This window comes from Fringilla coelebs (assembly GCF_963513975.1).
Source record: "Fringilla coelebs genome assembly, chromosome: 12".
Lineage (NCBI taxonomy): Eukaryota > Metazoa > Chordata > Aves > Passeriformes > Fringillidae > Fringilla > Fringilla coelebs.
In genome coordinates, this window is record NC_140038.1 from 21,277,788 (window position 1) to 21,294,846 (window position 17,059).

Below are 17,059 nucleotides of genomic sequence, written 5' to 3' on the forward strand. Positions count from 1 at the left end.
ATTCTTTAAGACACAACCTTTCCTAATTTGATTCTTTGAGACTTTGACAGTGAAATGTGAAGAATTATTTTATATTTGGCTGTGCGTGTGTAGCACAAAATCTGAGTTCCCCTCTACCCCTTCCCTCAAGAGTCACTTCTGGTCCCAACTGTGCTCCCTACCTTTGCTGGAGTCCTCAGTGTGATTTTTACACAATCTGTTTCAAGAGCCTTCTGTACAAGATGCCTTGGGCAAGTTCCTGCCTTTGTAGATTCAAGCTGTCGGTAAATAATTTCACAACGTTAATTAGCATTTTTCTAGCTCCTCTCCTAATTGAGGCATTAAACAAACAAGTTAAGGCAGTAGTGGTTTTTAACGATGTGAGAAGCGTTCATTGTGAGAATAAAATATTTAAAATGTGGTGTTTCTGATGCTGCTCCAATTGGTGTGATTTTGTGGTGAGATATATCACTGAGATCCTGCCTTCGGATCCTAAATAAAGGATGGGGGATGTCACAACTGCATGGATTTTTTTTAAGTGGAAACGTGTGGCAGTTGCTGAGGGAAGCCTTTTATTTTTCAATTTAAATTGTAAGAATGCAGCTCCAGGTTTTGCCAATGTTCAAATCAAAAAATAATTGATGTACCCTAATGTGAGAACATGGATTTGGTCCTTTCCATTCTGGGGGATGAGAGGTGTTGCTGCTGAGTCAGATTTTTAGAAAGACATTTATAACCTGATTTTTTTAGAGATTATAAGAAAAATGAAAGCTCCAGAAATCCCAGGAATTTGGGCTCCATGGCAGGAATAGCTCATTCTATGAGGGAGGGTTCACCTGAGTTGTGGCACTTGACAGAGTTGGATTCTGCCTCTGACCTGCTTTGGTGATGAATTTCACATTTTAGAGACAATTGAATGCAGGAGGAGAAGAAAAAGATGGCCAGTGCTTCCAGATACTGCAGGTGATGCATCTTGGGAAGAGGCATCCCTGCTCCTTTCCCTATTTTGAAAACAAAATAGGCTTTTATTAAAAGAAGGAAAAACTTCTGATCGTATTTGACCTGACAGCTTTCCTTAAATGCACTGACACAAGTGCAGTGCTGAACATTTTCCATATAAAATTAAATATACTGACACCAGTGCAGTGCTGGACATTATTCATATAAAATTAAATATACTGACACCAGTGCAGTGCTGGACATTATTCATATAAAATTAAATATACTGACACCAGTGCAGTGCTGGACATTATTAATATAAAATTAAATATACTGACACAAGTGTAATGCTGGACATTATCCATGTAAAATTCAGTGCACTGGCACAAGTGTAGTACTGAATATTATCAATAATATAAAATTGAAGTAGCTCTCTTCCATGGTGCTCTGTAATCCCATAACAGACTGTTACTGCTGCAGACAGGGTTTTTCCTGATGTTTTTGGGGTTTTCTAGAAGCAGCTCTCCTCAACAGTGACCTGCAATCCCATAACAAACTGTTATGTGCTGCAGACAGGGTTTTCTCTGGTGTTTTTGGGGTTTTCCCTGATATTTTGTGGTGTTTTCCAGAACTATTCCATGGCAGTGTACGTGGTGAAGCAGCTCTCCTCAGCAGTGCCCTGCAATCCCATAACAAAATGTTACATGCTGCAGACAGGGTGTTCTCAGATGTTTTTGGGGTTTTCTTTGGTGTTTTGGGTTTTCTCTGATATTTTGTGGTGTTTTCCAGAACTATTCCATGGCAGTGTACCTAGTGAAGCAGCTCTCCTCCGTGCAATCCCATAACGAAATGTTATGTACTGCAGACAGGGGTGTCTCTGTCTTTGGTATTTTCTCTGGTGTTTTTGGGGTTTTCTCTGACATTTTGTGGTGTTTTCCAGAACTATTCCATGGCAGTGTACCTGGTGAAGCAGCTCTCCTCCACGGTGCTCCTGCAGCGGTTGCGGGCCAAGGGAATCCGGAACCCCGATCACTCCAGAGCACTGAGTATGTGTCTGCTGGCCTTTTGTAAAAAGCAAAAAAAATCACTTTTGTCAGGGGGGATTTGGAATTAGGACTGTGCTAACCAAGCTTTGGACTTCCTACAGCCCTCTGGGCTTTGGGAATGTGATAGTGGTGTTCTTTGTGTTCAGCTCCAATTCAAAGACTCGGAGCCTTTGTTTGCACTAGGAGCCAGTCCAGGAACCCTGTTGACACTGTGAGGGGAAAAAAGCAAGAGAATCTCTTTCAGCTCAGCCATCCTGGCTTTGTTTGTGCAGAATGGCACAACTGTGCTCTGCAGTCAAGTGGGCATTCAGTACCTCAGGAGAAGGAACTGGGGGAAGTTTGTGGCGTAAAACCAGCACAAACTGCTGCGGGTTTGGTTTTCAGGGAGGGGGGAAAATGCCATCTCCTGATAGTGGTGTTGCTCTTTAATTAATGCTCACATCAGGGGTTCTACCTTCTCCAGAGGGGAAAAATGAGTGCAGCAGTAAAAAACAGTGCAGAATGGCACAAGTGTGTTTTACAGTGAAGGGGGCTGAATGCCTCGCCCTGGCCTGGGCAGGAGCAGCTCCACCGAGCATTTTGTGTTCCCAGAGCTGTGGGGTGAGCCCGGGAGAGTGCCCAGCACAGAGCCCCTCCTCACCCCAGAGTGAACTTGCTGCCTTTTTGTCTCCTCTGACACCAAATTGGTGAAAGTTTGTGACATAAAACCAGTAAAAACTGCTGCGGGTTTGGTTTTCGGGGAGGGGGGAAATCGCAGCCCCTGATAGTGGTGTTGCTCTTTAATTAATGCTCACATCAGGGGTTGTACCTTCTCCAGAGGGGAAGAAATCAGTACAGCACTTAAACATGGTGCAGAATGGCACAGTTTGGACAGTGTTTTACAGTGAGGTGGGCATTGAGCTCCTCGGGGCTGAAGCCTCCCCTGGGGCTGGGGCTGGGGCTGGGGATTTCTGCTCCCGAAGCTGTGGGGTGAGCCCAGCACAGAGCCCCTCCTCACTGCACACTCAACTTGCTGCCTTTCTGTCTGCTCTGACAGCAGATTGATGAAAGTTTGTGGCATAAAACCAGCAAAAGCTGCTGTGGGTTTGGTTTTCAGGGAGAGGGGGAAATCCCAACACCTGGTCCATATAAAATTACTCTTTAATTAATGCTCACATCAGGTGTTGTACCTTCTGCAGAGGGGAAGAAATGAGTCCAGCACTCAATAATAATGCTGGGCATTCATTTGTCCTAATGCAGTTTGATGATTTATGCACAAAATGCACAAAAATCTACAAAGTTGCAGGTGGCTGATGCTCAGCAAGGTGAGGATGAAGGTGTAGGTCCAGTTCTTAGAGCAGGAATAAAACGAGCCTGACTTGTTCATTTTACCAATGGCTGCTCATGAAACAGGCCTTGTAAATAAAAGCAGAGCATGAAAAACTCCAAGAATTAAAGACTTCAATATTTCACTGCAGTTATTTAAATCTCAGATTTTGTCAGGGTACTGCTGACTGCCTGTTGCTCAATTTGCTTTTCAGTTTGAAATCACTTGAGGAGGATTTTGGGGGTTATAGTGGTGCCTGTCCATGTGAGAGTTGTTAACAAGTTTAGCTTGGAGTTGGAAGTGAAATTAATGGGATATTAAATATTAAATAATGGTCAGGTACAAAGTTGCATGCAAAGGAGTGAAGACATCTCTGGATAAACAAGTTTTAGGGGTCTTGAATTCAAAGTTTACCCCACACCATTTTAGATTTATTTCTTTATCGTCCAATTAATGTTTCAATTAACCTAAAATGAACCTTTTCTTCTTTCACATACCAGTTAAAGAGAAACTAACTGCTGATCCAGACAGTGAAATAGCAACAACCAGCCTAAGAGTGTCGCTGCTTTGTCCAGTAAGTTGATTTTTTATTCCCTCAAAAGTGATTCTGATGGAAATGTGGCAGTTGTGGTGGAAATTACCTCGTGTTTACCTTCGTGGGGACAGAGAGCAGCTGAAATTATCTCTGTGCTGAAGAGCTTATGAAATTCCCCTGGGAAAATGAATATTCCATTAGCTTGGAAATGTTACTCAAAATATATGTAAGCATACATGTAATGTGTCACTGGATCCTCTGAGAGTGCAGCTTGGGCTTGGATTGATAAAAACTCTCTCAAAAAGGGGAATCTGATGTTCAAAGCAGCCAAAGGAGGCAGCAGCTCCTGGAACTGTGCAAATGCACCCTTGGATTTAATAATCTGAATTCAAAGCCAAAGCAGTGTGCTGGAATTGTTCAAACAAAATGTTTGGGTGCAGTAAGAAGTGAGAGGAAATAATTCCAGTGAAAATGCAAGTGGCAGAGATCTTGATGTTCTCCCTGGTGTTTAACCAAGTAGATGCACTATTTTGTACCTGGATTTTAGTTACCAGTGATAAATTATTAATAATTTATCATTTGAACATGATGTGCACTTCTTTGAATCTCTGGGACTGCTTTCAGGTGCAGGGCACCTTCAGAATATTTGAATTCTTTATTGATCGACAGAGTCCCTTTATTGCAGCACAACTGTTCAAATTCTTACCAAAATTAACCACAAATTAAATTAATCTGTTTCTTGCTTTGTCTCAATCTGCTCAGGCTCGACACAAAATTCTCAGTTTTAAAGTCTAAACAAGAAAATTTGAATTTATTCCTCCAAAATTGAAGCTTATTTTATTTTTCCAGTTATTAAATATGTTCTTAGACTCTAGAGAGATCAACTTTTAGAGGTGTAAGCTTTGCCCCATAAGAAGCACAATTAACTGTGTGGTTACTTTATATTTATATAAAGTGTGTATATTTATATACAATTATAATAAAATTTATAATGAAATACAAATACATAAAATATATAAATCTATATTTATATTTTATATGTGTGTGTGCACGTACATGTTTATATAATGTTCTTGCAAGTCTTTAAATGTGATATTGTACTCTTCAGTTTTATTTCTTTCACCATACCAACGTTGATTCTGGCTAGGGAAGATAAGGAATTTATAAGGAAGATAAAATTAATTAATCTGTGAGAAAGATCCAGGGATTTCATTTACCAAATTAAATCCTGATCTGTGGAGTTAAAACTCAGAATTGATAATGTCAAAACCCTGTAACTTCCATGTCATATGTTAGAACAGTGAGGCATTCATTAATTATTTTATAAAACTCTTGGTGCATCTGGTGGAATTACAGATTTTTATTGTTTATTGGATTTGTCAGGGGGTTGTTTTACAGATTGGAATTTTCTCTTTGTCCTGGTTGCCTCCATCACTGATCAAACTCTTCTGCAGTGCTTTTGGGTTCCCTTTTTCCTCCCCCAGTGCTGCCTGATTTCTCTGCAGCTCTGGGAATAATCCCTCCAGGCTCAGTGGGATGAGGCTTCACCTTCCAAGCTTTTACCTGGATCCAGCTCTGAGTGGAATTCCATTTACAGCCCTGTATTTTCACTTGCTAATCCAGAATCTTTTGGCTCAGGCAGAATTTTTTCTGTATTTTGTGGTTGTTTTCTGATGTTTGAATGCTCTGAAGGTGCACCCTGAAAATGCTGATTTGCTCTCCAGCAGCAGAATGGAAAATTCAGGAATTCAGCATCACTCTGGGACTGGGAGGGTGCTGCTCTCCCCTCTGCTGGCTGTGATTCTCCAGGGGAATAGCCAGGAAATAAAGGAGGGTGGTGGGTTTAGTCTTTATAATTCTAATTTTCTTTTTTCTTTTTAAGTTTATTTTTGTTTTTGTTTTTAATTTTTACTTTGCCCTCCAGACTGTCAGAGCTTCCTTGGAATTTGGCCTCCAGGATCCAGAGGGGCTGCTCTGAGCCTGGGCTTCAGGAACCCACTCAAATTCATGTTTATTTTTTCCCCTGAAAACACAAAGAAATGAATCCCCAGGCCCTGCAGCAGGACCAAATATTTAACTGGAGAAAATCCCAAATCCAGGGGTGTACTGGAGGTTCTGCAGCTTTGTTTACAAATCCTGAACTCCTGTTTTTTAGCAGGGAAATAGAAATGTTTTGTGTGCCCGTAAAAGAAATTAATGCAGTGTTTTATTGGCTGCCAGCAGGCAGGAGTCAGTCCCAGTGATGGGAATGCAGCTTTTCCACACTTGGGATGCATCCCTGCTTTTTTTGGGTTTTTGTGGCAGAGCTGATCCAGGAGGTTCAGTGCCAAAAATGGGAAAAAAGCACCAACCTGGGAACTCTGAGCGTGGTTAAATCCCATCACTGGTGGAGGTTTTCTACCAGAACCCTGGAAAAAAAAAATCTTCCTGGTTTTAAATCTGGCGTTTTTCCCCCTCAGGGATGTCACAGGCAGAGATTTTCTACCAAAACCTTGAGAAAAATCTTCCTGGTTTTTAAATTTGGGGTTTTTTTCCTCAGGTACATCACAGGCAGAGATTTTCTACCAAAGCCTTGGTAAAAATCTTCCTAGTTTTTAATCTGCTTTTTCCCCTCAGGAGATGGGGTTTTGGTGTCCTTCCTGTCTTTGACTTTCCTTATTTTCCTTTTGAAGCATCCAGGTTTTCCCTCTGCTCCTGAGCTGGGGGACTGTGCCCAAAAATCAAACGAGCCACTGCCCCAGCAGCTGGGAGATGAGAATTCCTGACACACACAGAGCAGGGGGGAGTTGGGTTTGGGATGGGAATAATGGGGTTTTGGGATGGGAATAATGTGACTTTTGGGATGGGAATAGTGTGATTCTGGGATGGGAATAATGTGATTTTTGGGATGGGAATAATGTGCTTGGTCATGGATTTGGGGGGAGGAGGTGCCAAACACCTGGCACCAGAGCATCTCCTGTGGGAATTCTGTGTCCCCAGGGAATTCTGTGTCCCCTCCCATCACTGGGGACAGGGTGGCAGTGACTGAGGCCAGGGGGAAGGAAAATAAACGAGATTTCAGTTCAGAGGGAAGAAAAACAAGCCCTCACCATCAGGCTGGAGGAAGTGGTGGCCTGTGAGAAGAGCCTTTGTTTGTGGTGTGGGTTTGGGTTTGGGGATATTCTGGTGCCATCCTGTGGCATCCTCCTTGTACTGCTCAGCATCAGCTGGATTGAGCCACGCTCCCAGAAATTCCTCTGCCAGCCCTGGGAGCGGCTGGAGCTGCTCAGGTGCAGCCTTGGGGATGTTTTAGCCAAATAAACAGAACTTCTCACTCCTCAGGGTGAACAATCCTGATGCCTCAGGTTTGGATTTTCTGTTTTTCCCATTCTGTGCTGCTTTAGTGTGTGGGTCTGGGCTTCACATCAGGGGATGCTGAGCTCTGTGTACAGAGCAGGGAGACAAAACAATTCCTGCTCCAGCTGGGCACCAAGGACAAATGAGCCAAATCTCAGCCCAGGAGCACAAACCCCGTGGGCTGCAGAGAGAAAAACAAGCAGGGTGGGACTGCAGGGGCTGAAGCTGGGAAGGGACAATGAACTGCAAGGTGCAAATGGAGCAGAGCTGATCCCAGGGAGAGACCCCGTGCCCCATGTGCATTTTGGGGCCATTTTGGTTCATCTTGGGTGCAGCCCTGGCTGGGCTCTGCTGCTGCCCCAGGTGGATCCATGGAGGAGATCCTTTGGATAAATCCCTGCTTTATCCTGGAATTCTGCCCAGCCTCTGCTCCAGCCCAGCCCAAGGGATCCCTCCATAAATTATTTTTCTGTTGGGTTTTCATGTGGTGAAAATCCCGTTCAGACCTCGCTGCTCTCACCTTTGGTGTGGTCAGTCCAGGCCCCTCCAGCACCCTCCACAAGAGAAGTGATTCAAATAAACAAAAATACATAATTACAGTAGAGCCATGTAACATCAAGTAGTCAAATAAACAACAAAGTTCAAAGAGTTTCTTTTTAGTTGTAACGAGAGGAGGAAATGTAGGAAATAAAGGTAAGAAGATTTTCAGAAAGCTGCAAAAACAAGCCTTAGAAACAGAAAGAGCAGAGAAAAAAGAACTACAGCTGCAAAATTTGAAAGTAGAAAAATTACAATAGTGTAGCAAGCAAGAACATTTGGGGTTTTTTGAGCAACTGCTGGGGTTTTGTGAGGAGATTTTTATTTCAGATTAAAGTGAAATTCCTTTCGCTGTCTGGTATCCTTTCAGTGTAATGATACTTTGATGATAATGAAGGCTAATTCTGGTTTTGGTCCATGTAATACATGGAATAATGTATAATAATTCTATTCTTGGTCCATCCAGGACACTGCTATTTACAGGTGCTCAGTGCATTTTGTTGCAGGAATATGGCAGGATGTATTCTTCAGCTTCCTGGGTCAGTTGAAACTCAAAACATGATTTTTATTCACTTTTATGCCATTTCAAGCATACAGGAAGGAGGGAACTGTGTATGTGACAAAACAACTGATTTCTTAGAGTTTTTTCTGGAATAAAACTCAACCTAACTCTTGTCTCTTTTCAGGCAGGAGAGCCCTGGTGGTTAATTTAACTCCAAGGTAATAAAATCCTGGTTTTTTTCTCTTCCAGCTTGGCAAGATGCGCCTGACCATCCCCTGCAGGGCCCTGACCTGCTCCCACCTGCAGTGTTTTGATGCCACTCTCTATATCCAAATGAATGAGAAAAAACCCACCTGGGTGTGCCCTGTGTGTGACAAGAAAGCTCCTTACGAGCATCTCATCATTGATGGGTGAGTAGAGCTGAAATCAGACCCCAAAGGGGATGTTCCTGTCTGAATTGAGTGGATTTCCCTCCTTTGGAGCTGCCCACCTTGAGTTTCCCTGCTGCTGGTCAGGAATTCCTGAGCAGCTCCTTCTCCAGGGTTCTGCTCCTTCAAACTCAACTTGATAATAAGGAGAGCAATTCTCAGTAAATTCCTGAGCTTTCCTAGGTGCAAACAGCACGTGTTGTATTTCCTTTTAATGGAGCAGCTGTACAAATGTGGCAGGGCTGATAACAGACAGAGCAAATCAATGCTGCCCCCCCTCTGAGTGCCTGCACAATTCCGTGTGCAATTTCACACTCGGGGGGTTGCTATCTATAGAAAGTGACACACAGATTGATTCCCTGCCTCTGCCTGCTTGCAAAACACTAAAAAAAAAATAAATAAATCTCACCTCAGGCTGGGCTGAGTGTGGATTTCTGGGGTTGCATTTTAATTTCTTCAAGAGAGAAATTTTACTTTTTTTATATATAGAGGGAGAGAACAAGGAGAGGTTTCTGAGAATACTCTCAATATAAGAACAAAGCCCAAAAATTGATGAAACACACACACAGAAACCCCAAAAGCAAAGCTGAAAATCCCCAAGAAACACCAAAATCTTAAAAAACCACCTCATCAAGGAGGAGTCTTTTTAGGGAATGTGTGTTTTATTTTGCCAGGGAAGGATGAGGTCACTCAGGGTCCCTTTAGAGCCTTGCAAGAGACACTCAGGCTGTTCTGGACTCCTGCATCCCCAGATTTCCTGGGATAAATCTGCCTTGGATCAAAGAGCTGGGGGCTCCTGCTTGAGGTTTCTGCCTAAAACAGCAAAGCCAAAAACAGGAATAATGCAAACCCCCCATTTTCCTTATTTCTCCTGGTGCTGCCAGGTGCAGCTGTTGGGTCTGATCTGACTGGAGCATCCCAAAGAGAAAGTTATTTGTGGAAAATGCTCCAGTCTGGAAAAGAGGGAGCTAATTAAAGCCAAGCTCTAATTAAAGCCAAGCTCTTCCCTGCAGAACCACATGAATGGCCCTGGTCAGAAGCTGGAATTCCCACTGGCAGTGATGTGCTGCCAGAATCCTAAAATTTTAGGAGGTGCCTGTGGGAGAAGAGGCTGAAAATTGAGATTCTCATGCTCAGCATTTGGTAGGAAGTTTCACAAGTCCTTAAATCCTCAGATTTGAGAGAGGTTTCCTCAGTTAAGTTTTGTCAGGATTTTTTTATCAGCTCTAGTTCACAGAATTCCTTTGTTTTGGGAAGTGGAGAGTTCTTTGTCATGAGTTCTGCAGGATTCCATTCTCAGTGCTTTTAAATAATTTTTGCAGATTTTTATTTTAGGTTATACTTGAATTTTGTCAGTGGTTCCTTTTTACCAAGGAGGCACTGAGAGAAGAGCAGAACAGTAAAAGCATTGCCACAAATTCAGACTTACACTGACTAATAAAGGAAAAAAAGCTCTTTTTTAGAACTGATATGAAATATTTTTATGGACAGGTTGTTCATGGAAATCCTGAAGTTCTGTACAGATTGTGATGAAATCCAGTTCAAGGAGGATGGGTCCTGGGCTCCCATGAGGTCCAAGAAGGAGGTGCAGGAGGTGACAGCATCCTACAATGGAGTGGATGGTGAGCCATGGCTGGGCTGGGAAGGGCACTCTGGGATCCCCTTCAGCTCCCAAAATGTTCATTTTTAAACATGTATTTATACTTTAATCATTTATGTTCGGTTAATTGGGTCACACCTGCCCAGGGCTGACAGTGTTTAAAGTTCCCAACATTCTGTGATGATTTTTTATTTGCATTTTGAGCTGTTTAACGAGCTGTGGTTGTAACTGGCTGTTGGTTCTGTGCAGGATGCATCAGCTCCTCCTTGGAACACCAGGTGTCCTCTCACCAGCAATCCAACAAAAACAAGAAGGTGGAAGTGATCGACCTGACCATCGACAGCTCCTCAGACGAGGAGGAGGAGGAGCCTTCAGCCAAGAGGAGCTGTCCCTCCATATCCCCAGCATCACCCATGAACAGCAAGGGGTGAGCACACAGCACTGCAGGGGGATGCAGACATCCCAGAATAACTCGGCTCTAGAAGCTTCTGGGACTGGGTTAGAGCCTCATTTGGTAGCTCTGGGTTTGCTCCCAGCACGAGGCCTGAGGTTGGAATCACAGCTTTGAGTGTGGAACACAAGGAAATATTTCAGTGTTTGTGAATTGGTGCACAGGGAATCAAAGATGAAAGTGTGCAGCACAAATATTACAGTTGTGTTTGTGAAATGGTGCTCAGGGAATCAAAGATTGAAGTGTGCAGCACAAATATTACAGTTGTGTTTGTGAAATGGTGCACAGGGAATCAAAGATTGAAGTGTGCAACACAAATATTTCAGTTGTGTTTTTGAAATGTTGCAAAGAGGAATCAAAGATTGAAGTGTGCAACATAAATACTTCAGCTGTGTTTGAAATGGGGCAAAGAGGAATCAAAGATTGAAGTGTGCAACAGAAATACTTCAGCTGTGTCTTCAAAATGTTGCAAAGAGGAATCAAAGATTGAAGTGTGCAACAGAAATACTTCAGCTGTGTTTTCAAAATGTTGCAAAGAGGAATCAAAGATTGAAGTGTGGAACAGAATGAAATATTTCTGTTGTGTTTGTGAGTTGGTGCAAAGGGGATCACAGCTTTGAATGTGGACCACAATAAAGTGTTGTGGTTGTGTTTGTGAAATTGTGCATAGGGAAATCACAGCTTTGAATGTGGAGCACCATGAAATGTTTCAGTTGTGTTTGTGGAATGTGCAAGGGGAATCCCAGTTTTGAGTGTGCAACATAATAAAATATTTCAGCTGTTTGTGAATTGATGCAAATGGAATCACAGCTTTGAGTGTGCAACACAAAATATTTCAGTTGTATTTGAAAAAATGAGTGTAAAATGATGCAAAAGGCACAAAAGTGTGGATAATGCAAATCTGGGAATGTTTTTCTTCCATTGGGAAATGTGGAAGCAGCAGCCAGGGAGGAGCAGGGCTGTGGGAATAGGGAGTGCCACAGGCACCTGGGCACACCTGAGCAGCCAGGCTGGAAGTAGCTCCTGGTTTGCATAAATATTCTGGGATGGAAGCCAGGGATCCTGTGGGAAGTGTTCCTGCTCCACAGGGGGAATCACTCAGTGACCACTCCAGCCCCTCTGGGGTTCTGGCTTCCATATTCCTTCAGGATTGTCTTGTCCTTGTTGGAAACACCTGTAACACATTTCCAGAGACCCCAGCAGCATTCCCAGTTTCTGCTGTTTGGGCCTGACCTTTCCTTTCCTAAATTCCAGCTGTGCTGGGCTGAAGGGATGTTCCTGATGGAATACTGTGTGATGCAGCTTTGCAATGGCTGCACATCCTCCAGGAAGCTCAGGATGTGTTTGGAATTGAAGTGCAGTTTGAAAATAAGCCAGCAAGCATCCCCTGGTGGGTCAGCAATAAACCAAGAGTGTGTTTTATGCTTTTAACAAGCTTTTTTTTCCCCCTTCCAGCATTTTGAATTTACCCCACCAAGCTTCTCCTGTGTCAAGAACCCCAAGCCTTCCTGCTGTGGACACCAGCTACATCAACACATCACTCATCCAGGACTACAGGCATCCATTCCATATGACACCCATGCCTTATGACCTGCAAGGTGAGTTCTGGCTGCACCTGCACAGCTCTCCAGGCACACATTGAATTATAAAATAAAAATAATGAGGTTAATATCTCTGGTAGCAAAGAGAATTTGGAGTGTCATCAGTGCTTGGCTGGTTTATTTCAAAATAAGTGGTGAAGAAATGGACAGGGGCTGTTTTGAGAAGCTGAATTTTGTTTTTTGTCTCTTGACAGGTTTAGATTTCTTCCCTTTCCTGTCAGGTGACAATCAGGTAAGTCAGGGAGAACCAAATCCTGTGGCAAACACTTTTCCAAGCAGGATTTGCTGTGTGGGAAGCAGCAGCAGCATTATCTGAACACAGGTGTGAGATGAGGCACGGCAAAAATAAACATTTGGGCAGTTTTAAAATTTTAAACTCAGCAGCCACTTCATTGTGGAATGAAGGTGCAGCTTGATGCCTTTTCCTCCAAAATAAGGGAGCTGGGATGTATCCCTGCCTTTTCTGTCCTCCCAAGGAGGGAAATTGCACTAAAATTGCCCTGAAAGCTGAGGGATGCTTTGATATCCTCGTGGAGAGCAGAGCCTGCACTGGGAATTTGGGTCAGGAAACCTGGCTGAAAATATCCAGGATCTGAGAATGATTCTGATCCAAGGAATGCTGCTCTGCTTGTGGAGAAATCTTTGGGAACAAGGCTGGGACAGCCTGGATGTTCAGTCATGGTGGGAAGGAGCACTGAGAGCAGAGTTCCCCCTCAGGGAGGTTGTGTTTAAATGGGATTTTGGCTGCTCAGCTCCTGCCCTTCGGGGCTGCAGCAGAGAGGAGAACCTGGGACAGCCCATGGGACCAAGCTGGCCCTGAATGCATTTCCCAGGATTGTGCCTTGCTGCCAGCAGGGATCAGCACAGCTCCACCTCTCAGCTGGGCTCACCCTCACTTCTGGGGCTGGCAAGATGCATTTGGGGGAATTTCACCCCCAAGGAATTTTTTGAACAGCTAAACAGAAAAAAAGAAAGCCCCAAAAGTGCTGCTGCTTGCCCTTTTCCTGGTTTGGGCTCTCTGATCCCATTCCCTCCCTGCTGTTTGTAACCCCAGCATCCCCAGTTCCTTTTGGCTTCAAAACTGGGGGACCACAGAGTTAAAAATCCATTTCATGTCCCACTGCCCGAGCTGCTGTGAAACCCAGAACCTGTCAAAACCTCACCTTGACAGAAATCCCCTTTTTTCTGCTGCTTTGAGTGCAAATCTGACACATAACCTGCTGCTTCTACCCCCAAAATGCTGCTGCTCACCCTTAGTCCTGGTTTGGGCTTCTGATCCCATTCCTGCCAGCCTTTATTCCTGGTTTGGGCTCTCTCATCCCATTCCTGCCAGCCTTTATTCCTGGTTTGGGCTCTCTGATCCCATTCCCTCCCTGCTGCTCTGTGGGGTTTGTAACCCCAACATCCCCAAATCCTTTTCAGCTTCAAAACTGGGGGACCACAGAGCTAAAAATCCATTTCATGTCCCACTGCCCGAGCTGCTGTGAAACCCAGAACTGCCAAAACCTCTCCTTGACAAAACCCCCTATATTTCCTGCTACAGAACCTGAATTTGAACCCCATTATTTCCTACTGCAAAACCTGGATTTGAGCCCCTATATTTCCTGCTGCAAAACCTGAATTTGAACCCCTTTATTTCCTGCTACAACACCTGAATTTTAACCCTTTTCTCTCCCCCAGCATTACAACACCTCCCTCCTCGCCGCCGCCGCCGCCGCCGTGTCTGCCTCGGACGATCAGGAACTGTTACACTCCCGCTTTTTCCCCTACACCTCGTCCCAGATGTTCCTGGATCAGCTGAATGCCGGGGGCAGCAGCTCCCTGCCAGCCACCAACGGCAGCAGCAGCGGCAGCAACAGCAGCCTGGTCTCCTCCAACAGCCTGCGGGACAACCACGGGCACCCCGTGGCCAGCAGGAGCAGCACGGACACGGCCTCAATCTTTGGTATCATACCAGATATTATCTCCTTGGACTGATTTATTTCTATTTTTTTTTTTTTTTTTTTTGGGGGGGTGGGTTTTGGGGGGTTGGGGACAGAGGAAATCTTCGTGCTCGGTTTTCCTTTCTGTTCGGGGAAAAAAAAAAAAAAAAGTTAAGACAAGGTGGTTTTTTTTTTCCTTTTTTTAAAAAAGGGGAAAAAAAATTTATGTGTACAGAGAACAAAAAAAAAAAAAAGTCTATTTTCAGTTTTACTTTTGTATATAAACCTAAGATGGCCTCGCTGGTAAAAATAAGAAAAAAAAAGACAAAAGAGAAAAAAAAAATTAAGAAAAACAAGGAGCTTCAGTTCATTTTTATGGATGCTGAAGATTTTACACCTGTGCATTTGTCATGTGAGTTTCTTTCCTTTTCTTTTTTCCCCCCTATAGTTTGAACACCAATGGCATTATTTTCTCCACTGTTAAAGAAACAGGAGAGGAGCTGAGCTTCTAAAGTTCAAGCTTGGGGAGAGGGGTTTTTCCTCCTCTTGGAGAATTTCCCTTGGCTGGTGGAATCTAATTCCCCCATCCCATATTTAGTGCAGATTTTATAATTCTGGCAGCAGAGCACACCCTGCTCTGTCTGCAGCCCAGAGCCTTTCAGGAGTGGGGTTGTGTTTTTGGGATTTTTTTGGCATTTCTGGTTCCCAGTGTCCCTCTACCCAGGCAAATTCTCCTTTTGAATTCCATGCTTTAGTCAGGAATGGTGCAGATTCATCCAGGGAATTACACGAAGCTGACTGGGAGGTTTAGGTTGGATTTCAGGGAAAATTCCCCCTCCAGAGGCTGTGGGGCACTGCCCAGGCTCCCCAGGGAATGCTGACATTCCCAAGGCTGCCAGAGCTCCAGGAATGCTGGGCAAAGCTCCCAGGGATGCACAGGGTGGGATTTTGAGATGCCCTGTGCAAAGACTGTGATCCTCTTGGGTCCCTTCCAACTCAGAATATTCCACATTTTTGGGATTCAGTTACTCCTGAAGGCCTGACCCCATCAAATCCCAGCTGAGCAGTGACCTGGGGGGCAAGGTGTTCCATTTTTGTGGAGTAGAGCCCCAAATCAACATCAAATCCCAGGTGAGGAATGGCTTGTTGAGGAGTTCTTTGAGAAATGGATTTGATTGGGACGAGATGTTCCATCTTTGTGGAGTGGAGCCCCAGAGCAAAGCCTCACTTGGGCTGGAGGGTTTTGTTCCTCAGAACTTCAGTCCTGCTCAGGAACTTCAGCTCTTCCCTGGCCTGTGTCAGTGTCACCTGGTGGAGCTGCTCGTGTTTAGACCCAGCCTAACCCCCGCAGCCAGGCCTGCCCAGGTGCAGCAGCTGCTGCAGGTGAGGCTGTGCCCAGCTCGCCCTGCCTGCTCAGAGCTCAGTGCTCCCCCGGATCTTCCTGCTCAGAGTCAGCCTGAACCCCAAACCCACCAGGAAAAGCCAGGCTGTTCCTCCCCATCCTGCTCTTTTAGGGGTAGTGGCTTCCAAAATTCACTTTTCTCTCAGAGTGCTTTGGATTCCCAGGATTTTTTTCAGCCGTATTTAATTCCTGGTTTCTTTTCTCGTTGTTTTTAAGTTGTGCATGACATAGGAAAAAAAAATTTTTTTTTGTTTTTTTGGGTCATTTGGGCTGATCCGTTCTTCTTAAGGAGTGGAATGTGTAAATAGCTGGAATGCAGATTTTTTTCAGGAGATTCTTTAAAGTCAGAGAAAGGGGGAGGGAAGGAAGTGATTCTCTTGTGTCCCAAAGTCCATGTCAGAGAGAGTAAATATTTCCTCTGGTGTGAAAAATATTTTTATAACTGGTTGAAAGTGCAGGTATTGAGTTTATCAGGAAAAAGAGAGTTAAGGAATACTAAAATTAGCAGATTCTTGTCTGAATTTTTTCATGTCCAAAAAAACTGTCGATTGCAAATAGTTGCTTCAAGCATTGACAAGGGCCACCTTTTGCCTATGAAGTCGTCAAAAAAAAAAATAAATATAAATCTTGCATTGATTAAAAAAAAGGAAAAAAAAAGGAAAAAATTTAAAAAAAAAAACAAGAAAAAAAAGGAAAAAAAAATCTTTAATCCAAGTAGCATTAGGTATTGCTGTCTGATCAGTCGTATGGTTATTTGAAAGGTTCACATGATGTGGCATCAAAAATTGTTTTTAGTGTTTTTACAGCATCCCTCTGCCACTAAATAGTTGACTTGAATTTTGGAAAAAGGAAACTGTTGGTGTTTATATGTATATGTGTGTGTATATATGTATTTATAGATCCGTGTGTGTGAGTTCCAGGTGAGTTCAATAGTTTTTCCCATGCATGTGTATTTCATACATATCTGGCTGATATATTCTATTTCACCATACACCGATTTTATAATTTATTAAATGTCAGTTAAAAAAAGAAAAAAAAAGAAATAAAAGGATAGAAAATGGGAAAGACTTATTTTTGAAACAGTCTGATTTTGAAGTGATTCAGCTTCTGCTAGGAATATCGCTTACCCAGTTTAGGAGAAGATTTTTCATGGATAAGCTGGAGGATTTTCCTGGAATCGGGGGTGTGAGTGCTGTGGTTTGCCTGGAGCCTGCATGTCCCAGCTCCTGGAACTTCCAGCAGGAATTTGGGATTGCTGATGGCTGCTTTTCCCTCCTTTCTGTGGAGTCTGTGAAGGGTGACCCCAAGAGCAGCAGGATCCAAACCCCGTTAATGCCATGGGAAAAGGACCTGGCAGTGTTGGTATCCTGGGATTTGGCAGCTCGGCTTGGTGTTCCCATCCCTGTGACCCCACTGGGGGAAGGCTCCAGCTCCAGAACCCTGTCAATCCCATGGAAAATGGGATGTGATGGTGT

At 43.8% G+C, this 17,059-nt stretch overlaps 1 protein-coding gene across 1 annotated transcript in view; it reads left to right on the forward strand.

The window, feature by feature from the left end:
• PIAS1 (protein inhibitor of activated STAT 1) overlaps positions 1-16,890 on the forward strand; it is a gene marked incomplete at its 5' end in the record, with an annotated part of 55,283 nt that extends 38,393 nt beyond the window's left edge. Inside the window, 8 exon segments of the mRNA XM_084213973.1 lie at positions 1,859-1,964; positions 3,771-3,844; positions 8,430-8,590; positions 10,100-10,230; positions 10,458-10,635; positions 12,115-12,257; positions 12,455-12,492; positions 13,941-16,890. Coding sequence (XP_084070099.1) covers positions 1,859-1,964; positions 3,771-3,844; positions 8,430-8,590; positions 10,100-10,230; positions 10,458-10,635; positions 12,115-12,257; positions 12,455-12,492; positions 13,941-14,237 — 1,128 coding nt within the window. The 3' untranslated portion in view covers positions 14,238-16,890.
• Positions 16,891-17,059: the final 169 nt, after the last annotated feature.